Source organism: Plutella xylostella, chromosome 28 (genome assembly GCF_932276165.1).
Source record: "Plutella xylostella chromosome 28, ilPluXylo3.1, whole genome shotgun sequence".
Classification (NCBI taxonomy): domain Eukaryota; kingdom Metazoa; phylum Arthropoda; class Insecta; order Lepidoptera; family Plutellidae; genus Plutella; species Plutella xylostella.
The window spans coordinates 3,904,851-3,929,708 of record NC_064008.1 but is presented as its reverse complement, the minus strand read 5'-3'; the positions used below and the strand labels follow the sequence as shown (position 1 = coordinate 3,929,708).

At 36.3% G+C, this 24,858-nt stretch overlaps 1 protein-coding gene across 1 annotated transcript in view; it reads right to left on the bottom strand.

Moving 5' to 3' along the window:
* The window catches only part of LOC105383913 (laccase-4), a 59,610-nt gene that overhangs the window by 28,180 nt on the left and 6,572 nt on the right, over positions 1–24,858 (bottom strand). The window contains exon 2 of the mRNA XM_038111328.2: positions 18,634–18,710. Coding sequence (XP_037967256.2) covers positions 18,634–18,697 — 64 coding nt within the window. The 5' untranslated portion in view covers positions 18,698–18,710. The remainder of the gene's footprint in view (positions 1–18,633; positions 18,711–24,858) is intronic.

Here is a 24,858-nt window from a genome sequence, read left to right as displayed (position 1 = left end):
AGGGTGACAAAACCCTTCTGAAGAACTATAGACCGATCTCGCTTTTAAGCCATGTATACAAGCTGTTCTCAAGGGTTATCACGAACCGTCTTGCCCAAAAGTTAGACGAGTTTCAGTTTCGAAAAGGCTTTAGTACAATAGACCACATCCACACAGTAAGGCAGATTATACAGAAGACCGAAGAGTATAATCAGCCTTTGTGGACTATGAAAAAGCCTTCGACTCCATCGAGACCTGGGCAGTTTTGGAATCCTTGCAGAGATGCCAAATCGATTGGCGCTATATCGAGGTGTTGAGATGTCTGTACAACGCCGCTACTATGACTGTCCAAGTACAGGACCACAAGACAAGACCTATCCAACTGCAACGTGGAGTGAGACAGGGGGATGTGATATCTCCGAAACTGTTCACCAATGCATTGGAAGATGTCTTTAAGACGTTGGACTGGAAAGGACATGGCAAATGTATAAATGGCGAGTACATGTCACACCTCCGCTTCGCGGACGACATCGTTATTATGGCAGAATCTCTGCAGGAACTCAGCTGGATGCTAAGTGGCCTAAATGCTGCTTCCCGACGTGTAGGCCTCGGTATGAACTTGGACAAGACGAAAGTCATGTACAATGCTCACATCAAACCGGAGCCGGTCGCCGTTGGTGAGGCAACAATCAAAGTTGTGCAAGAATATGTCTACCTCGGGCAGACTATTCGGCTAGGCAGAAGCAACTTCGACAAGGAGGCTGCAAGGCGCATCCAACTGGGTTGGGCTGCATTCGGGAAACTTCGTCACATATTCTCCTCGGCCATTCCTCAGAGCCTGAGGACAAAAGTCTTCAACCAGTGCGTCCTGCCAGTGATGACGTATGGTGCAGAGACGTGGACACTGACGGTAGGACTGGTCCATCGATTTAAAGTCGCTCAGCGTGCTATGGAGAGAGCTATGCTTGGGGTTTCTCTGATGGATCGTATCAGAAATGAGGTTTTCCGTCAGAGGACTAAGGTTACCGACATAGCTGTCAAAATATGCAAGCTGAAGTGGCAGTGGGCTGGTCATATCTGCCGAAGAACCCATAACCGTTGGGGTAGACGAGTTCTCGAGTGGAGACCACGAACAGGCAAACGCAGCGTGGGACGCCCTCCTGCTCGCTGGACTGACGACCTTAGGCGGGTAGCGGGTAGTGGTTGGATGAGGAAGGCCGAGGACCGAGTGTTGTGGCACTCCTTGGGAGAGGCCTATGTCCAGCAGTGGATGATTACCTATTGGCTGATGATGTCTTAGTATACTTACCTAAGTAATTATATCATAGAATACATTTTATTATTCGCTTAATTTTGTGGCCTCAAGTCAATTTATAGTAAGTATTATATTTTTATGTAAGTAACTATGTTAGTTTAGATGTAAGTAAATAAAATTTCCTAAGTAACCTAATCCATGTTGAGTGAGGATTAAATATAATACGAGTATAGTCACTAGTCATTTTTTTGCTTGAAAACCTACTAGTACTTTAAACTTTTCCTATTCACATCTTTTTATATACAGGGTGTCCCAAATTAAAGTGCACATCCAAATTATAGTGACTTAATTTGTTATTCTAAACAACTTTTGTTTTACGACTTTTGTAAATTCGTGAAAAAAAATCTACTGTCTATAGTAAAAAATCTCATAGCCAACAAAGTTTCTATGAATAAGCAAAAATAAAATTCGCAAACAATCAAGAGTCTTAAAACAAAAGATGTTTAGAATGACGAGTTGTGTCACTATGATTCGGATGTGCAATTTAACATGGGACATCCTGTGTATATCTATAGATATCGATAACGCAGGTGGGAGGGATCCCATCTCTACTATCGACTTCACTATGGACATCCCTATCGTACGTGTGCTTTGCTTCCCCCCCCGACCCTCAATCGTGCGATAGAGAGCACTGCAGCTCGGGACTGACAATAGGTACTTTTCTTGATGAAATTCTGGTTTTGGGAGAAAACGTTTTACACTAACTAAATATCAACCAATCTCTTTGATTTTAGTGTCAATCGCTTCAGCTTAATATATTCTAGGTTTATAGGTTTCGCTTTTTTTAAAAAAATACGTTGTTATTGATCTACAAACGGCTTAATTCAACAAAGTCGCAATCACAAAAAAAACATTATTTGAGGTGCCTATAAGTTTGAATCTATAGAAAATTTTGAAAAAAGGAAAACCTATAAACCTAGTTATTCCTTGTGTCAATAACATATTAAAAAATCATGGAGATTGGATAATATTTAGGGGTAGTAAAACGTTTTCTCTTTTTGTATGGACGAGCAAGTGCTATACTCTACTCTTAAAATGATAGCGAAACAAAAAATACCGTTTTTCATAGCATTTTTTTGTGCCAATTAGACGTTTTTGCGAATTAATTGAAATGATTTGATGTCGTCATTGCGCAGACATGGTAGGGAGCCGGATACATATCGAAGTGCTTGAGTAATCTAACAAATGATATAATTCGTTTTTTATTATACCTCGGTCTGTGTAGTTGTACTTTATTCGTTACTAAGTACCTACATTGTTATTATTATTTTATCAATTTGAACACGTGTTGTTTTCTTTAATTATTTGTTAACGAAGATATCAATTACTAAGATAATTATAGTAACAATTGGCATGTCCATTAAGTTCCACGTGCATCATCATCAGCCAATAACCATCCACTGCTGGACATAGGCCTCTCCCAAGGAGCGCCACAACACTCGGTCCTCGGCCTTCCTCATCCAACCACTACCCGCCACCCGCCTAAGGTCGTCAGTCCAGCGGGCAGTAGGCGATTCTACGTCTGGTCTGGTCCCATAATGAAAGTTGCTTACAAATCTACACCATGTATATACCTACTTAATATTTCTGGTTCTAGGGACTATTTATTTAACACACAGTCAGACAGACTATCGAGGAAGATAACAAGCGTCTTTAAGTATAAACTTCTAACACAATTACAAGTGATGTAAATTCAATTTAAAATACAGTAAGTCTCAAAAACTTTTGCACAAAACGACAAATGAGAACAGTAAAAAAAACTCGTATTAAAAAAAAAACGCGGTAATGGCGTCTCTTATTCCGGCTGCAATTTGCAAACTTTTCAATATGCTCATCGGGAAAGCATTAAGATCTGCTTTTAGTAATTAAAAACTCGGGGAGTTTGTGACAAAAGGCTCTCTTACAAATTGCAGTCACGTTGTTCGCGGGCTGCTTTCGAGTGCTGCGGAGTGTGTGGCTGTTGGGCTGAAGTAACGCCAAGGTTTGGTCCAATTGTTGGACCAATATTGGTGGTGTATTACGAGTATAGATAGGGTGTTTCCGTCGACCAAGAAATGGAAGATACAATGACTACTGAGCCGAAGGTCCCGGGTTCGATTCCCGGCTGGGGCAGATATTTGTTTAAAGACAGATATTTGTACTCGGGTCTTGGGTGTTGATATTTATATTTAGTATCTATCTATCTATGTATTTGTGTAGATATATCAGCTGTCCGACGGGTAGCTTGGGGTCGGATGGCCGTGTGTGAGATGTCCCCACATATTTATTATATTATTTATATTATAATGATAGTATATATAATGTATGTACTCACGAGTATAGATTCAGTCGTTTATAAAGTATTAAAGAAAAAAAAAAGTTTGAAGTTTGACTTCATTGACGCTAAGGTACCTTCACAATTTCAGAAATGAAAAGGGGATTTTATTAAACTTTTTATTTACAAAAAGTATACTTAAGTAAGAAAGTACTACTGCTATTTAACACATAGAAAGATTGAGAAGCAACCCTGTTTCAGAATTTAATTTCAAAACCTACTGGCTACAGGCTTCGCTTCTGTATTTAATAATCAAATAAACTACACACAGGTAAGAGTCTTAATATGAATGTGAGGACTAACTTCATAAGACCTCCTGAAGCATAAACTAGCCTTTAGTGCATGAAAACATGTTTTACCTAGACCAGGGGTTCCCAAAGTGGGAGCCGCAATTCATCACGTTTTAAGAGCTTAAACTACATTTATCTTTGTATTTACACAGGCATCTATTTCGACAAGTAGGCAGAATTAATGAGACAAAAAAACAAAAATGAATAGTTTAATTTGGCCGCGGACTGAAAAGGTTGGGAACCCCTGGCCTAGACGGTGTAATTCAGGTTTCTTGGGTAGTCCCTGAGGAGTGGAGTGCAGGCTTCGCTAAACTTTGTTAGGTCAGTCTTGACTTGAGTCTTAGATGCAGTTAGACTGGTCGAAATATCAAAGTAATGGTAGTCCATTGGTCTATCAATCTATAATTTGACTGCCTAATCCTTTCACAACGGCGACAATCCTTAGCTTAGTCTAGCTCCAGTGTTTGTCTCTGACATGCTAAGAAAAAGAATATTGCAGAGCTACAAGTACAGTGGTACGATTTCTTTAGTTGAATCGATATTTTACGTTATAATGACTATGATTTTAACTATTTACTACAACATAAATAACTATTTAAGTACTATTTATAATAATTAATCACTCATCTTACCACCAAAAAATAGAGTAGTGTTCAACAGAGGATGCCTTATGAATGTGCCAACTACCGTGCCAAGTAAACTCCCATTGATAATGTTTAACCTTTTTGTGTATTGGTGTGTTTTTAAAAATCGTTGTATTATTCAAATCCAATTCTTTGTTACTTACAAAGACTGTAGGATTATTCTTACTCTATGTTTCAGTGAACTCGACATAAAATATGTACATTGATCTGATTCTGACTATTCTGAAGTGGTCTCCTTAGACTCGCTACATACTATGAGCATCATCCAATCAAATCCGACAGCTTTCCACCTCAAATTTATTCAGGAAACCTTTCTAATTCCACTTTGTAACTCATTAAAAAAAACAAAATACAACACACCCTTTCGCCCTGGCTGGAAAAACATGTGTGGAAAGAAAAATAAAAGAACATTCAAAATTTAGAATGGCCGTTCCATCCCATCATGTGTGATACTAAAGTCTGTTTTTTAGTCTCAGATACTAAATTGACAGATTCTCAACGGTTCATCAACAGTCGATTGTCTCGCCAATAGAACGATACGTTACTTAATGGCGGGACAATCGACTGTTGATGAACCGTTCAGATTCTGTCAATTTAGTATCTTAGATAAAAAAAACAGACTTTAGAGGTATATTCTATAAAATCCTGTGAACTAACTTTGTCTTTACAAATATCGTTTACCAAAGCCACGCTATCTCATTCACTATGACCCCGCAATAAAGCCGTGGTTACCGCTACACACATCGCAATTTTATTCACAGTGTAAAGCTGAAGTGAGCCCTCTGATTAAGGTCCTGAAATCTATTCAGGAATGTGTGTAAAAGAAAATAGACTTTATTACTAAGAGAAATAAAGGCTGGGGTGGCCCGTTGAGTAATTAAACAAGATGGCGCCCACTCCGTGTGAACAATACAGAACAAATGTCGAGTTTTTCACACCTCGGTAATTTATTTTGTCCCCGGAGCCTTTTAATTAATATAAAGAAGATTATGGCCCGCCGGTTTTTGTTGTAAAAACTTGCTAAAGTTTTCATTGTATAAATCTTACGTAATGATTCTTAAAAATACATTAGGTAGGTCATTATCTATAGGCACTTTGGTGGTTCTGTCTAATCTTTAAGGTTGATTCACTTTTAGTGATAGCTGATTATAATGAAGTGTAAAGTAGATCAACTATCAATAATAACTTTTATATTTTCAACTAGCGGTTCCCGCGAGCTTCGCTTCGCCTTAAAAAGTTTTCTCGTGAGAGTTCCGGGATAAAAAGTAGCTTATGTTCTTTCTCAGGGTCTAGACCATATGTATACCCAAATTTCATTCAAATCCGTTCAGTAGTTTCGTCGTGAAAGAGTAACAGACAGACAGACATAGTTACTTTCGCATTTATAATATTAGTAAGGATATGAAAGTTTCAGTCATCGGTAAACAGAGTTATTGAAACTGGCAGTTGGTATCAGACATAAACCAAAATCGATATATTTATTACATGTATTGATTTTATCTCCCTAGCCCTTCCCGAGGCAATTCACGTAAAATATGTTCTCAATACGTGTTTAGAATAACTAATCCGCACAAGGAAAACATAGCCTTCTAAGTAAATCAGTTACGATCTTTCTGAACAGTTTCAGTACACATAAATTTTATGAAAATTTAGAGTTACCTACTTGGGTAACAGCACTAAAATTTTGTTTAATATAAATAACTTAGGCATCGTGATAGGTACTAGAGTGCCTATTGCTAAATCTTAGTTAAAGATCCACTTCATAAACTTATCTAGGATATAAACAATTTTATACACCGTTGATCAAAGATTATGACCAGATATTAAACGACTGTCACGCAACTCACGCATATCAAATTTACAACGGACGACGACAAAATTGTTTTTAAAAATTATACCTGTGTCTGAGAGATGTAAACATAAATAGGATTGTAATTTATTTATAACTAGCTGTTCCCGCGCGCTTCGCTTCGCCTTAAAAAGTTTTCCCGTGGGAATTCCGGGATAAAAAGTAGCCTATGTTCTTTCCCAGGGTCTAAACTATATGTATACCAAATTTCATTCAAATCCGTTCAGTAGTTTTGGCGTGAAAGAGTAACAGACAGACAGACAGACAGACACAGTTACTTTCGCATTTATAATATTAGTTAGGATATTGAAATCTTGAACATTATAATTAATAGCGTTGGACATTGGATTCGGTTTGTGACCTATCACGTACAAAGGTACAGCGAAAAACGGGTGGCTCGCAGTCGTGAGATGTATGTATCTTATTGGACAATCGTCAACACAAACTATAAACTACTCCCTATTCGAAAATGGGCAATTAGCCCGCACCCAAGAAGTCCTCGTCCATATTTTAAACCGCCATAGGCTTACACTGTATACAGATAGGCCAGTAGGGCCACCAATCAAGATTGTAGCGGGTGCCCGGTCTAATCGCCGCATTACTCTTCACGCAGTATCTACAACGCGCGGTGTTGATACTTGATACTTAAGTTTGATACTTTAAATTACGTGAACATACTTGAAAATATAACCTAACCATTGTTAATTAATATTAATAATTTCTCCATATTCGGTTAGAGCATAACCAGGTATTAGTGGTTGACTTTTGACACATGACAATAATTTTAAGTATATGGAGATGACGTATAATGTATAACCAATCCCTGTCGGTTAGATAACCGACTATGGAGAAATTGGCACTAAGTGTCGCATAAATTTTGAACGGTAAAGCCGATTTTGATAAAAAAATCGTTAAAACACTCGGAATAACATTACATATAACCCAAAAATAAACCGAACTTATAAATTAGCCACTTGGGGAACTACGCTAACACAAACAGACAAACAAATACACAGACACGTTAAACTAATTACACCCCTCTTTTTGACGGGGGTTAAAAAATATAAAATTTTATAATTGCAAAAATATTTATTTGCATGTTCTATTGCTAGCTTACTCTGTTAACTCTGTTAAACAGTTCTGAAAAAGCAAAAAGTCGATGTGTAATGGTGTAACCGGTTATATGGTAATACTTTTGCAACGTGTGAAACTGACAGTAAAAATATCACGCGGGTTAACTAACCAATCCCGACTATCCCGAGAATTATACAGCGTGTTTTAAAACAAGCAAAATCTTCGGTGATTAGTCAGCCGTGGCAGACATTGTCAATACACAAAACTCTTTTTTGCACAACGCCCGTAAAAAATGACGTATTCATTTTTTTATTTCGTTTTCTATGTAGCGCTTCTGCTATTTTGGCAGCGTCCCAGCCAGTAAAAAAATAGCCAACGTCCATACACGCCGTGGATTTAAAAATGACCCGAACTGGAAATCAAAATACGAACTTTTAACTGTAATCAGAAACTGGCTGAAAAGTTGCTTTTAGGATTTTTCGTTGCAAAACACTATTCTGTGTTAACTTAAGTAGGTATACTGTACTGAAGCGTTTTAATTATACAATTTGTTTCCTTGTTCTAGTGGCAATAATGCCATTTTTTTAATCAGTATATTTTTGGCATTGAAGCGGCGGCGGCGATAAGGCCTACCACGTGAATGAATAAGAATTTAATATAGGTACACCGAAAAGCGGAGGGCTCGGTTGGGAGTCACCTCAGACATCCTTTCAGGGATCATCCTTTCGTTCATATACTAAATTTATATGTAGGACTGTATGTATGTGCGTTTCATTTTTAAAAACCATCCCGACAACAGACCAATGAGATCCTCACAAATGCGTTTATTAGATTTCCCATCGCATACTACTGAGTTTTACAGTAACTCATTTACTGTGACAGCTATAAGACTGTGGAATGCATTACCTGTAAATATCCGTTTTGCGAAGACAGCTATAGGTTTCAAAAAACAGGTAAAAGAACATTATCTTTCCTCCATCTTGCAATAGTACCTACCTATATTATATAAATCTATATAACTTTGATTACATTATGTATGTATGTATTTAAGTATTTATTATTAAACATGAATGTTTACTACACTTTGTACACCTTCCTCATTTATAGTTTAAGTCTCTCCTCCACCCAAAGGTTGCCTGGAAGAGATCGCTTTTAGCGATAAGGCCGCCTATTGCGTTATATTGTAAATTGTTATTTATGTAAATTATTTTTAAGTCAATAAAGTAGTATTCTATTCTATTCTATTCTATTCTATGTGCATTTTTGTCATCGGATGGAGTAGTGGTTTGTGAAACTGACTACTGTACCGATGGTCCCAATTTCCGGTCCGGGCAGATATTTTATTTGTTTAAAGAGATATCATAATATGTTATTCGTTGTCGTTGTTGTCGGGTCTGAGTTTGTTTGTTTGTGTTTTGTATTTTTTTCATGAGAATCCTGAAATTAACGGCTGACGTCATCATTAAGCCACCTGCTCGATTTACCCCACAAGGAAAACGTTACGGGAGAAAAAACACGAATAAGGGTAAGTTGCCCCATAATGGGCCAAATAAAAAGCGATGCTGAACACGGTACAAACAAAACCCGTATTATAAATTCTCGCAATACAATCGAAATTGTTTGAAAGCGAACAAATTGTAATTTGCAATGCGAAAAACTTTTTTTTTCATTTCGCTTGTTATTGTAATGTCGCCCACGCTCCAAACTCCAGTTTGTCCCGTCGTTTAAGTGGCATTCTACTTATTCCACGTAACATGAAAATCGGGCTCAGTTTTGATAATGTTTGCGCAAAATGGGATTAATAAAATATTCACCCCGTGTCGCCCAATATGAGCCGATCGTTCGAATTACCTTCCATATTTTATTGCCTTGATTAAAGGCGAGTGCACACTTTGAAAGTGAAATTTTGTTTTCTTGTTTATCAAGGGCGTTCCCTAAAAACCTTTATTTTGTCCTTAAATAAACGGATAAATGCCTACTGACTTCGTTATTCAATATCAAAATAAAAGGCAAACGAAATTTCTGGGTAATATAAAGTACGATCATTATTTTAGAATATAAGATAAATGTTTTTGTCAATTTTGATATCAATGGGAGTCACATCAAAACCGCCTCATTATTTCTTCATAGCACCTAATAATAAGCGATAATAATGCTGACCTTTAAGGGTTTTCGGTCCAATTTATGCTGCTATGTGCTGAGATATGGTTAAAATCATCGATACAATTGAAAATGTAATTATGTAAAGAGTCAAACTACATATCGCGGGAACAAGCATCGCTCACATGTCAAATCTGACGTTTCCAAAGGGAAAATAATGTACAAATGAACACACACCGGCCGGGAATCAAAACCTCGGTGTAGCAGACCGAATTACTATCCACTGCGCCACCTAGTCGTCCAAAATGGTTTAGTAGGTAAATTCGTAAAATTACTTATGAAAAAATTCATGTTTTTATTAAAATATAAAAGTTGAACTTAAACAACAACATACTGTGATCCTAACACCTGTTCCGTGAGAGATCAGGTTCGAACTTATACAAAACAAGTCATTATTATATTGTACACTACCCCTAATTCCAATTGGCGGTGGCTTCATTAAAATTGATACTTATTACGGGAGAACGAGGTAATTATAAATGTTGGCGTATTGCCGCCCGGTGGCGTCTGTTGATTTATTTGGAAAATTCCCTGAAGGTCCTGTTTATCTGAAGTGAAAATAGCCATTTATAACAATACTATACAAGTTGTTGCAAAAGTGGTATACAAGGTGTTGCAAAAAGGGTAGCAATAAAACGAGTGACTGTAAATTACAGTTCTAAGTGTCAAAATTAATTAATTTGGGTTATAGAATTACTAAGTGAGCGACTGACTGCGAGTGACGAGAAATCAACAGAACAGCAACTTACAGACATTAATTTGAGTTACTTAAAATACAAAATGAGCAGCTTCATAATATTTGAGCGACCTAATATTTGTTTGAGTGTCAACGTCACGTCCTGCATTTTTTTCAATATTTGGCAAATGTATTTTTTATACTGAGCGGCATTTTATCTTAAATGAAGTGTTTCGAATACAAAAACCACTTTGAAAAATACACTAATGAGCAGAGTATAATGAGCTCACATTTAAAAAATAAAAATAATATGAAATAAGTAACTATTTGAAGAAACACTATTCTATTAGTTGAGAAATTTTATTATTCAAATATAACAATTATTTAAATAAAACAATGTACTCCATAAAAATAAAGTAATATGCATGCATTTATTTCAATAAAATGAACAAAAATTTAAATAAGACGCTTCAGTCAACTAAAAAAAAAACTTGTTATTAATACTAAGAAACATTGATAGGTATGAGGAGCCCTACTACTCATCGTCACTGGTAAATAAGTGCGGGCTTGGACTTATTGGGCCGGCCTCGTTTTCTTTTTTGTCCAATGGGTATCATTTTGCTTCCAGTGGTGGTGTTGTTAGTTTGAGCCGAATTGATAGCCCCAAAACGTGTTTGCATACGTATCTATTGAAAAATTCGGGACAGTCGCACGATCATTTTTGCCAGTGCATTTAAAAATCTGTAGTTTTCATTAAAAAGCGTATCAAAATAAAAAACATAAGCTCTCAAATAGAATATCAGTATCCAATAATAATTAATAAAGCAGCATACAAAACTTTGCTCAAAGTGAACTTTTTAGTAGTTCGCTAAGTATAACCTCACTTAGAAAAATCGAATATATCTTAATATTGAAGTTGCCCTCTCTGTATTTCCAGTCGCTCACTTAGTAATTAAGTCGCTCGGATAAATTTTTTATATCTGAAATGGATTTATCACAGTCCACTTTTTGTAAGCTCGTTCTGGATTTTATTATAAATCAATATTCGTCGTCAGTTTAGTTAATTTTTCGCTTACTCAAATTCATACCGCTCAAGTTATTAAAACAGTATGTCATCATCAGTCGCAAAGTTTTTTTTTGTTCGCTCGTTTTATAATTCCCCTTGCAAAAAGGGTATAGGGCTAAGCCGAAACCTACATGTGCAGCATGTTATATCTAAGCCCGAAATGCATGCTGCACATGTAGGTTAGTATACCCTTTTTGCAACATCCTGTATAACACTAAGACGAAAGGGCGTGACTCTGGGGGTCATTCTAAACAATCTGTGTGCTACAAACTAATTTTTGTTCTACGACTATTGGGAATTCATGGAATACTCTCCCTTTTTGCAACACCCTGTATATGTACTATATTTTTCCCCCGGCCTTTACATAGGCATTTAAGGCTTTCCCGTGGGAATTGTTGCACAAAAAGTAGCCTATAGCGATGCAGAAGAAATATGATCATGCAGAATTAAATTATTGGTTTCTCCATTATGTTAGAGTTAGAGGATTTGTCGTTGGGATTTTAATTTTTTTAACATATAAAAAATACGCCTTTTAATATCTTCAGCTGTTAACTGCAAACAACTCACGAATGCAATTTTTTTGACATAATTAATTAAATTACACTCCCGTCAAATTACTGTCAACACGAGTATTCAAGCTTCAATTCGGTGTTTAATTATTATGTTAATTTGTGTCACATGCTGTTGTGATACCCGCCCGTAATATTTGTATTCAGAGATCTTCAATTTTGATCTTAAGGCGGGTACAGACTGTTGTAATGTACCTAACATGCAAATAAAAAATAAAGCATAGTAAAAATTAATTGGTCATACATATCTGCCGAAGAACTGAAACCGTTGGGGTAGACGAGTTCTCGAGTGGAGACCACGAACAGGCAAACGCAGCGTGGGACGCCTTCCTGCCCGCTGGACTGACGACCTTAGGCGGGTGGCGGGTAGTGGTTGGATGAGGAAGGCCGAGGACCGAGTGTTGTGGCGCTCCTTAGGAGAAGCCTATGTCCAGCAGTGGATGTTTATTGGCTGATGATGATGATTGTTAAAACGCTCTAGTCGTTTCGTCGTCGGCACTATGTGAATTCTTTCAATGCGTTTTACATTGCATGTTACGTTTCAACAGTCTGTACCTGCCTTTACAAAGATAAGCCCTATGTCTACAGGGTGGTATTTTGTGACCTTCCCGAGGGCAGGTGAATGACTCCTCATTTTAAGTAGTAACTTTCATTATGGGAATAATTTTGACATCGCGTCAAAAACCCAACCAGATATCATACATCAGTGCTACATAGTTTATGGAACTTACCAATGATTTCAAAAGGAAGGATAGGCCCTTCAGAACATTTTACTCAAACCTTCTTCATACAAGCAAAATAATTGTTATCTGTCATAATTTGTTTGAACTATGTCAGTGCCTAGCAACTATCTTGACGACGTAACCTTGTACGTGCGTTAATAATTTACCATCCCGGACATTGTTTTATTATTTGCAGGCGCCATATCAATAATTCAAGACAAATCCAACTACCTACTACAATTAAAACTGTTTTGGGCTGTAGACCTGTAGAGCGTCCCGTACAAATGGACTAAAAATCACGCTCCAAAACGTAAGTGTGTGCAACAAGAAAATGTTCTCGGAGGATAGTCAACAAAAAATGACGTCCGCACAAGGTTACAGCGCGCGGCCATTGTAGACTTTGGTAGTAAAATAATTATCACTTTATAATGTGTTTATTACTTAATTTAATGGTAATTACCGATACGATATTCGATGTTTCTTTTTGACCTTCGTATAATGGTTTTTGCAGCCTTTCACAACACAACTACATATTTATCACAAGAATCACAAGACCATCTCTCGGCCACAGACAACTGTCGACTGAGGAGCGTTGGCCCTAAAATTACGATTTTAGGGCCAACGCGCGGGTGCCATTTTTTTGAGTGGGAGGCCCTGTCCTTACGCTAGTAATATATATGTCAATGGAACTTACCAAAAGTTTTGGAAAATCGCTTTTAAACATTATGTTTTTTTTTATCGGAGGCCCGAGATATCTTTAGATACAGAACTCCGACATGCTACATAGTTTTTTCACTATACAATATCAGTTCCGGATATGGAAAAAAACAAAATATGAATATTTATTTAGCATAACTTACGAAAATGTATGATTATTAACTCATTCTTGAAAAATTACAGTATTTTATTGTTTCTTTGACCATTTTTTTTATTAAAGTTACTGTAACCTGTTACTGAATTTGAGGAACAATTTGTACCTAATTTTGTTATTTAGAATAACAATAAATTCAGATATCTTTCAAAATTTTCAGTTATTAAGAGTTATTTTATTTGTTACATCAAAGTGATACGGTTTTAATTTTTATCAGATACTTAGGGCCCCTTGCACCAACAAATTAAATCTAGATTCAGTGTCAAATTTCGATTTCAGAAACGTCAGTCCATATAAAATTTGACACTTAATCTAGATTTAATATGTTGGTGCAAGTGGCTCTTAATAAATATATTGGAGGTTACTTATAAAATTTTAAACCCTGATTTTTTTAAACTAACTTATCAACAACACCAAACCAGCATCGCATACAAAGATTACGAATAGGCGAGCATTCAAGCAGTACAATATAACTTTCGTAAAAGCTTTTAATCCCATAGCAACACGTCTGAATTTTGCGAAGCGAACAAAGTTAAGCTTTGTAAGACTCGCATTGTCTTGAATTTCGGCAAGTATTACATATTATGCAAATTGAAATCCGGAATACATTATGTTCTTAGACAACTTTACTTCCATGCGCGTTCGTGAGTAGATACCAGATTTTGTATTTTTAGAGTAGGGTATATGCATGTTTTTTTCTCTGCTATACTTAGTGTTTTTTTACTGTTTTACGCAGTTTTGACCTCATAGAATAATAAGCGAGATAGAAGCTATTATAAAGGTCGATTTAGATCAATCGAATACTAATATAGAACTAAATAGAACAAGATGATTTTTTAATGTTGGTTAAATAATTTTGTTAAAATGACTCAATTTTAAATTAAGTTAACTCAATGTAAAATTTTAATGTAGGAGCTTCAGCTCTACGTTTGTTTAATGTAAATCGACTTAAAGGGGTTTCATTAATATCATTAATATCGTGTTTAACGGGCACTTAAAGCGAGCGATTTGAGTCCAAAGATCTTAATCACTACACTTTTAACGATAAATCCGAGTTTAATTTGAATTTCAGAAGCATAACTCCATTTATAATCTCATAAATTATAAAAATAATATAATACTACTGAATACTAAAGTCACATTCTCACTAAAGTCTAAAATTAGTCTCATCTGAATCGAATTGGCAAACTATAAATAGGTTACAAACAAACGTATAATCAGAGACACCACACATACCAATGGACGGTGGAAATCCAATTAGAGGCCATAATAATAATATAATATGCACGGTTGCCTCTCCTTACGTCCCCGACAATAGTCACAATAACCCTACCGACGTGACAAGGTCTGTTTACCCTATTAGGTTAATTCCATTCCATATTGAGATGTCTAAATACAGGGCGGAAACAACAGTACCCATGAAGAAAATTAGTTATACCATAGACTAGTACACTAATATTCTCTCTCTCTCTCTCTCAGCCTTCTGTAGTCCACTGTTGGACATAGGCCTCTCCTAACGATCGCCACCCCAAACGGTCACCCGCCATCTGCATCCAGCGGCTTCCCGCTACCTTCCGCAGATCATCAGACCAACGGGTTGGGGGGCGACCGACACGCCGTTTGCCGACACGGGGTCTCCACTCCAGAACCTTTCTACTCCAGCGGTCGTCGGCTCTGCGGGCTACGTGGCCAGCCCATTGCCACTTCAGCGTGCTAATCCTTTTGGCTATGTCGGTAACTTTAGTTCTCCTGCGGATTTCTTCATTACGAATCCTATCTCGCAGGGACACGCCTAACATAGCCCTTTCCATAGCACGCTGAGCAACTCTGAGCTTGTGGATAAGCCCTTTGGTGAAGCACCACGTCTCGGCTCCGTAAGTCATCACTGGCAACACGCACTGATTGAAAACTTTTGTTTTCAGACACTGAGGTATGTTTTCAGTGAAGATGTGTCGTAATTTCCCGAACGCTGCCCATCCGAGTTGGATTCTACGAGCTACCTCTTTATCGAAGTTGGATTTACCTAATCGGATCACTTGTCCTAGGTAGGGATACTGATCGACAACTTCGATGGTGACACCTCCTACAGTTACGGGCGATGATGAAACATGTTCGTTCGACATGACCTTTGTCTTGTCCATGTTCATTTTCAGCCCAACTTGTTTAGAGGCATCATTGAGGTCTGTGAGCATTTCGCCTAACTCCTCCAGCGTTTCCGCCATAATAACTATGTCATCAGCAAATCGTAGATGAGAGATATATTCGCCATTGACGTTAATGCCCAGTCTTTTCCACTCTACAAGCTTAAAAACATCTTCCAGTGCACAGGTGAACAGTTTCGGAGAAATAACATCTCCCTGTCTCACGCCCCTTTGCAACTGGATCGGTTTTGTGCTATGTTCGTGTAATCGAACTGACATTGTGGCAGCATTGTACATACATCTCAACACCTCGATATAGCGATAGTCTATATGGCACCGCTGAAGGGATTGAAGCATCGCCCAGAGCTCAATAGAATCAAAGGCTTTCTCATAGTCCACAAACGCTAGACATAAAGGTAGATTATACTCCTCGGTCTTCTGTATAACCTGCCGAAGCGTGTGTATATGATCTATGGTACTATAGCCTTTTCGGAACCCGGCTTGTTCGGGTGGCTGGAAGTCGTCGAGTCTTTGCTCGAGACGATTCGTAATAACTCTCGAAAACAGCTTGTACACATGGCTCAGAAGTGCAATGGGTCTATAATTCTTCAATAGGGTTTTGTTGCCTTTCTTGAAGAACAAAGTCACTACACTTCTGCTCCATGCCTCCGGGCTTGTGCCTTCGAGTATGACGGAATTAAACAGCCTCCGAAGTGCTATTAAAATCGGTCTACCGCCGGCTTTCAGAAGTTCTGTCGTTATTCCATCATCTCCCGGAGCTTTGTTGTTTTTTAGCTGTTTGAGAGCTATACTAATCTCGTCTAGACTGACGTCCGGAATATCTTCGGTATAGTGTCGGGTGAGTGGCGCTCGGCTGTCGTGAGCACCGCTGGTAATAGGGTTTTGTGTTGTGGTGTATAACTGTCCGTAGAATCTCTCAATTTCTCCCAGAATTTCGGGCACTGATGAAACGGTGTTGCCAGTGTCGGTCTTCAGTTGGGTCAACAGAGTCTGCCGAACAGGTCGATCTCTAGCAAAGACTTTGGAGCCCTTGTTTTGCTCTATTGCACACTAATATTAGTCTATGGTAATACTGAACTACGTCTGCTAATTACATACCTAGTCGAACTTAAAAAAAGCAATGATGTTAAATGAACGAGTACTTGAGTGAGCTTTTGACGGAACCGATTTTGATGTTTTTTTTACGCTTTTAAGGTAAGTGTCCATCTATCGGAATCGTACGCAACGGACGCATCGCATTCAGTATCCTTTGTATAGAAATTCACACAAGAGCGTCCGCTTCATCGGCTTTGGCTTTGCTTTGATTATGGTGAAGAATTAACTTTCAATTCAAACTGGGTAGATCTCAAAACCGGAGTTCCGCAAGGCTCAATTTTGGGTCCAATATTTTTTATAGTGTTTATAAATGACCTAATAAACTATATTGGATCCAAGATTCCAGATGTGACTCCAATAATATACGCAGATGACACTAACGCTATAATTTCAGCTAGTAATATTGACGAATTAAATGATAAAATAAATTTGACTCTTCAAGAATTCTCAATATGGTTTATGAATAATAATTTAATAATAAATTCTGATAAAACGAATGTAATGCTATTTCAATCGACATGTGGTAAAAATGAAGTACTAAATGTAAAATTAAATGGACAACATATTGAAACTGTGGATGAAGTCAAGTTCCTCGGCGTAAACATTGACTCTCGTTTAAATTGGAAAAAAGAGCTAGCGAGTGTGACAAATAAAATAAGCTCAGCTTGCTACGTTTTGCGAAGTCTTAGAAACGAAGCGACTATATCGCAATTAAAAATGATATATCATTCACTAGTTGACTCTCGCTTGAGATATAGCATTAAACTATGGGGAAACAGCTACAAATACAATATCACAAAAGCTTTTGTTGCACAAAAAAGGGCCATAAGGATAATTTTTAGAATATCTCAACGGGAATCATGCAGAGATTTTTTCATTAAACTTGGAGTCTTGACTGTTCCTTGTCTTTATCTGCTAGTTCTACTTTGCGATATGGCTAAGCATCCTGAGACGGTAGAGACTGACGAAGAAAGACTATTTAGACTGACAACAAGAAGGAAGGACATCCCGAGCAAGGGTGGCGCAGTTCTGCCAATGTTGCAAGTTTATATGCACAGCGCTCAGTACCAGAATACGCGGTTATTTAATAAATTACCCTTACACTTGAAATCTGTCAGCAAATACAATCACTTCAAGACAAATTTAAAAAAATGGTTATTAAAGAAATGTTACTATTCTGTTAATGAATTTATAAATGATACATCATGTGAATAATTATATTTTAATAATTTACTTTGTTTAATGTATTATAATATTATTTAATTGTATTGTAAATGCATGTTAAATTAGTACCTACTTAATTATGTAAATATTCAATGCGATATATGTTGCTCAGAATAAATAAATTGAAATTGAATTTGCCGACGCCGTTTCTCGATACATTTTACTATCACAATCCGTTTGGTGCGATACTTACGACACCGATATAGGTGGACGTTTACCTTTAGCAACCCCTATAGACTAGCCCCCAAATTCATAGAGCTTTTTGACACTTAAGGCCCGGGTCTCCTATTTACTACGTAGGTCGCGTCCTGCGTCACGCCGTAGGCCGCGTCACAATGCTCACTATAGAAATGTACTGATGCAGTCTCCCTCACACGCCGACGTTGGCGCGTAGACGCCGTAGGTAGGCCGTAGGACGTTGATCGAAACGTTGACGCCAAAGTCGGACGCCGCATATAGCATAAAATAGGAGACCCGGGCCTTACAATAGGTTTAAAATTGACGTTGTGAAAGAGTCGAAACTGGTGAGTTTCAAAGTGAATTGAACCCTGTTGTAAATTTACAATACTTTCTATAAATTAGAGGGTACCAACATTTTGTGTATTGGTTAAATTAATTATTACCTGTGATGAATACTATGAAGGCCACACAACACAGCTGTTTGTTCGATGTCCTATATTGAAGCATGGTGCTGGATTATCTGAAACAAAAGTCAATACTTAAGTACATACGAGTATCAATTAAATAAGTAGGTAGATAACTGAAATACAGGTGTTGAAATAACATATAGCCGAAAGGTTGTGACTCTGGGGCCTGGGTGTCATTTCTTCTACGACTTTTAAAAATTTGATAAAAACTCACGTGACCGGCTCTTAGGAATCCTAATAGCCCGTTTCACAATGCACATAATTATCTTTTATCAACACAATTAAATCGTGAAACAGGTTTATAAAAAACAGTTGCTTTTCGATCGCCGGTCAAAAAGCATCACGTGTACCGAAGTCCGTGTGAGGCACGTGACTCGGCATTAGGAATTAATTATTTTGTTTTGTTTTTACAATTTCGCATAATTATTTCTTACATATTTACTTACGTTATTTTAGTCCGTAACAAATAAAAGATTCGGTTTTATTTCAACTGACAACAAGATGAAAAACCCGTTCATATTTCAACCGCAATTACTGAATGCTAAAGATATTACCACTTTCTTAGTCACCAACAGGATTCTCGCTCGAAGGAAGTCCCGTGCTTAAGGCACTGGGGGGTTCCCCTTCGTCTTAAACACTGACCAGAGAATACCAAGTCTTTTTTTATTGCTTTTAAAAAGAGTAATTACGGCACTGGCTTTCTCGGCAGGTAAAGGCGTTTTTTTATTTTTATTTTTAAGAGCTTCGCGTCACTTTCAAAGAACTAAAGTCCTGCTAGTAAAAATTCCACAGACTCGAGATTAATTTTAAAATAAGTATTACTATATTATCAATAAAATTAATTTATGATGAAAGATACAATATTGCATTCTGCATTAAGAAAACGTTACAATTACCAAAATTTGGTAATGCACTTTACTTATGTCCTTGAAACATTGCAGCACTACTCTTTGTGGGTCACAATCACAATCTTTACACATATTCAGAAAAACAACACACTAAAAATCATAATTAACAACCACAATAGGTATTTACCACTTAAAATGTCATTAAGAACTTTATTCTTTACATTTTTAAATTCGGTAAACAAATACAAACAAAAACAAGATTGCGGCCAAAATCCCTAATGTTCTTAGCGTAAATACATTTAATTAAATATACGAGGAGGTCATAATTTATCAAGGTTGTATAAAAAAAAACTGCAGCATAAGATCAGGTGTAGTGTGCGTAAACTAGAATTATGCTAATGTAACAAACTGATCTCTTCAACGCATGCGAAGCGTCGTCGTCGGTGAACGACCTTCGCGGCTGTATTCTGATAACGGTTACCATTTTAATGTAGCATATGTATGTAACATACCTAAATACATAATTTTTATTTCTTCTTTTTTTTTAAATTCGATACTTCAGTTTGAAGACGATGACAACCCACCGCACCCTAAACTATGATTAATTATTCTAAATGACTACTTAAATAAATGCAAAACAAAAATGTACTCTTAACCTAAAAGAGAAAAGTAAGTTGGCTAAGTGAGGCTCAAGTAGAAATACTATTAAAATTGAGGTAAAAGAAAACATAGGTTAGTACCTACTACCTACTCTAAATTTAAGTACCTAGGTATGTACCTTAAATTACTACAATACCTAATTAGATATTTTTTTTCTAATTTCACCGCTATGAACAACGACGTCATGAAATTTCAATAATCGTCTAAAAAATTACCTTAAATAAGTACATAAGTACCTTATTATTTTTGATGATCATTCACAAAACTTTGTATTAAGTCATTCCTAAAAACATGAATCAGAAACCACAATAGCAATTCCTGCAATACTTCTTCACCATTCACCCTAGCTAACTTAACCAGAATAGCGCCGCCTACCGTCACATGACGCTTAGTAAGTTACATACGATTACGAAGGCTAAAGTGTGTCAATGACGACCATTGGTGTCCCATTCCATTACAATTACAAGCCGATTTTAATTTCGGTCAGCTGATTCAAGTTGATTATGACTCATTTATTTTCCGTGTGGCATTTGTTTTTATTGATAGGTGACATAGATAGCATTAGCCTCAAGGTTTTTGAAGGCATTTACCGAGATCGATTTAAAAACTCATAACTTTATTTATGGTGCTAGTTTTTGGATTAAGGAAAAATATAAATACTAACATCTAAAGAGGTTTAAGATTCTAATGCTATTTATTACAAAAATGGAAAAAATATTTATCTTCGTTTAATAATTAAGATAGGCCAATCTTAATCCTTTAATCTACTATACCATAAAAAATATTTTCATCATAAAGTTTTAACCACAATTAAAGGATTTACCTCAATTACCTCGTCATGACGTCTGGGAATTCAGATTCGTATAATCGTTTATGTATGTATGACTGTATGACAAAACATAAGGAAAGTTGCCATTGACGTCAGAAACTTGTTCTATGAATAACTTCCAATACAATTTAAAAAACGCAACATAAAAGCTACAGTAAAAGAGCCTATAGCTTTTGCAAGGCTCGATCAAGTTTCCTTTTAATCACTATTGAACTATAATACAGCCGTACTTGGGAATGGGACTAAAGGTATCCGTGATAGTATTGGATCAAAATAAAATAGGTAACACCGGGCCTGTTTATGTTTAATGTTTATCAAAAACTATTGTTCAAATGTTCATTCAATAGTAAAAATACCTGAATAAAAATCTAAATGGTAACATACTTTTACTTATTTACATAGTAAATTTGACCTCCAATATTTTTTCCTTCTAATTAGGCATTTATAATGTTAAGAATGCATAAAATTCGTCATCAAGGTCTCGACATTGGCCTTCAATAGATTGCAACTTCCTTTCCATACCAGAATTGTCTTCACCATACAATCGTTTTTTTTATAACAATGGCGTTTTATTTGAAAGTCACGGCTTTGTCGAATGTCCGTATTTGAAAAGTATTTCCCTGTCACCGGCATCGACACCGTCATCAGCCAAATAAGAAGTGCGTATAAGATACCTACCAATACAAAATATTAATTTAACAGGCCCTATATTACATTATTTTGTGCGTAGATACTTACTTTCAAAACTATTGCTCTCCATATTGTCAAAACTCCGTAAGTATTTAGGAAGGAATTATAAAGTTACGCCTTTAACCTAGGACTCAGAGTTGTGACACTCATTGTGAGAGGCCTATGTCCAGCAGGTTATGAGCTAATGATGATGTTTCTGGACACATAAAACAGCCATAATAGGTCATGGACAGTTATGGTATGTCTACCATAGCTCTAGTATTTATCACGCAGACACTAGAAGAAAAATCTTATAGTGACTGTAGTTAAATATAATTTCAGTATGTCTCAACAAATACATTTTATGAGTACCCTACTTCATCCCAAAGAGGTCCAATTTCTACACCTATTCATCATCCAAATACATTTCTCGTCAACAGCTTTGGCAATGACATTGAATCACACGTGACACGTATGATGTGGTCTATTCACAGCCTCTGGTGGACTATTCAATGCGAATTACAAGACTCTATGGATGCGGATCGTTGGTTTGACACCAATTAGGTCATAGCTAAGTCTAAGCGTAGCACGAAGACTGATAGTGCTCATATTTTTATTGGAATAAATGGATGAATGATTAAGGTCCACCTTCCGGAATCGTACGATTCAACATTCACTATCCTAATCCTAACTAATCTTATAAATGCGAAAGTAACTGTGTCTGTCTGTCTGTCTGTCTGTTACTCTTTCACGCCAAAACTACTGAACGGATTTGAATGAAATTTGGTATACATATGGTCTAGACCCTGGGAAAGAACATAGGCTACTTTTTATCCCGGAATTCCCACGGGAAAACTTTTTAAGGCGAAGCGAAGCGCGCGGGAACAGCTAGTTCTTTCATAATTCACAATGACGGCACTGCAGACGCCGCGGCTGTTTCTCTATACATTTATGAAAATCCATTAGGTCCGATAGGTACGATACAGATAGGTGAATACTCAACTTGGGCGGTTGTCAACCAAGAGATGATTAGGTTACGAAGGTGTTGTAGTTTTTTTTCTGGTTTTACGAATCAGACGAAATATTTTTGATAGGTAGTTTAAACCACTATTTGCTTTGTGGTTTAAATGGACAAGAAAGTTTGGTTAAATTACTGTTAATTTAACCAAACTTTCTTATAAACTGACTATTACTAACAAGCGTTGTATTGTCTGTACAATACAACGCTTGTTAGTAATAGTCAGTTTGATGAAAAATATTGAATATCTTTCTGAATATTTTGTGCCGGACGAAAACCAAAACATTTTAAGAAAAGGAAGTTAGCAGGTTTTTTCAAAGAAAATCATTGGAGTACAATACGCATGAAAAAAAAAACTTTACTTAAGAAATTAGATGTGTTCCAAGAACTTTCTCCCAAACATGTATCAATATAATAAGATTAATTAACAAAATAATTTTCAGCAGTGAAAATTACAAGGAAGTCTCATAACATTTACATTGATAAACAAAATGGCGGCGTCTTGCAGTTTCGCAATCGAGACTTGAGTCAAGTGTTTTGCAACATTGACGGTCATTGTCAAGGATGCATTATCTATTTGATATCTACAAACACTTGAGACCGTATCAGGATTCAGGATGATCGATGCAATACATATTGTCGAGATTTTATAATAAGTAAAAGAGACTTTTCCATGACTTGCACTGATTAGGAGGAATATATACCGTTTTAAGGTAAGCGTACACCTATCGGTTTCAACTTAACGGACCAAGCGTATTTTTAACCGACTTCAAAAAAAGGAGGAGGTTCTCAATTTTTTATATGGATAAACGGCTTATCTCTAGACACAGTAACTCTATTCAAACACATAAATAATTTAAAATAATTATTGTTTCGTTGTATAATTATACATATTTAGAAATCGCTTTAAGCGATAAGGCCGCCATTTGTACATATGTGTTAGATTAAGTTTTTTTTTGTAATTTTTGTTCATGTTTTTGTGTACAAATTAAGAATATCTATCTATCTATTTGATTGGCTGATCCTTTCAACATGGTGAAAGACTCTAGTCCAGCCCTAATGTTTGAAAATTTACCAACATTTATATGGCAACAGATTCAAAAAAACAACGTCGTAATTATGGCAATACGTGAGTTATTTCTGTTATGTTAATTTTAGCTCAGTTAATAGTTACTTATACGATTATTGGCGTTATTTGTTTTATTACAATTGCTATGCACTGATTATGAGAATCCTTCACACCTACCTATGTATACAGGGTTGTCTAGGGTATCTAATATACTAGTATAGGTTGTCTAATATTAGTACCTAATCTGCTACATCTAGGTATAGAATAGAATAATATTTATTTCATACATACCTAAGTCGAGTTGTGTTAGTAACAATTTGTCAATAACAAATTCATAGTATCAGATGTTGAAACACCCGGTGCATAAGCAAACATTTAAAAAAACATCTACAGGGTTTTGCAAAAAGGGCCTAAGCCGAAACCTACGTGTGCAGCATTTTATTTATATCTAAGCCCGGAAATGAAATCAGAATGTCAAAATTTGCGAAAAAAATATTCATTTAATAACAGCTTTGTTGGTCACGTGACTCTTTACTATGGAGAGTGATGTTATTTTTGCAACATCCCGTATAATAAAAGAAACATCATATATAGTAAACATACCATACATAATCACTAGTACAATATTTCACGCCTGACTGTGAATATTTTAAGTCTTTATTTACAGATTTATACTCGTATCCCTGTAAATCTTTGTTTCTCTACTTACTACTAATGATGATGTGATTCTTTAAATAGGGTACTATTGAGTGTAATATTTAGTGTCTGAATTTTTATGAGACAACATAACGTGCTTTAGCTATGTAGGTTTAAAGTATTTATAATATGTGTTCACAGAATGAAGGTGCTGCGCACAATCCTGCGAGGATTATTGTAGTATCTTTAAGCTTGTTTTTTCTTATGTATTTTACCTATAATTAAATAAATAAAATAAATAAATAATAATATTTAATTATTATTGTATGTAGATATTTACATATTGTTTATAGTAATTATGTTGTATTATCTCTTGTCTTGTCACACGTTATCCCTTTCTTTATACTTTATATTTCCTATCAATGTGGTTGTCTGGAAGAGATTACTTTTAGTAATAAGGCCGCCGATTGTA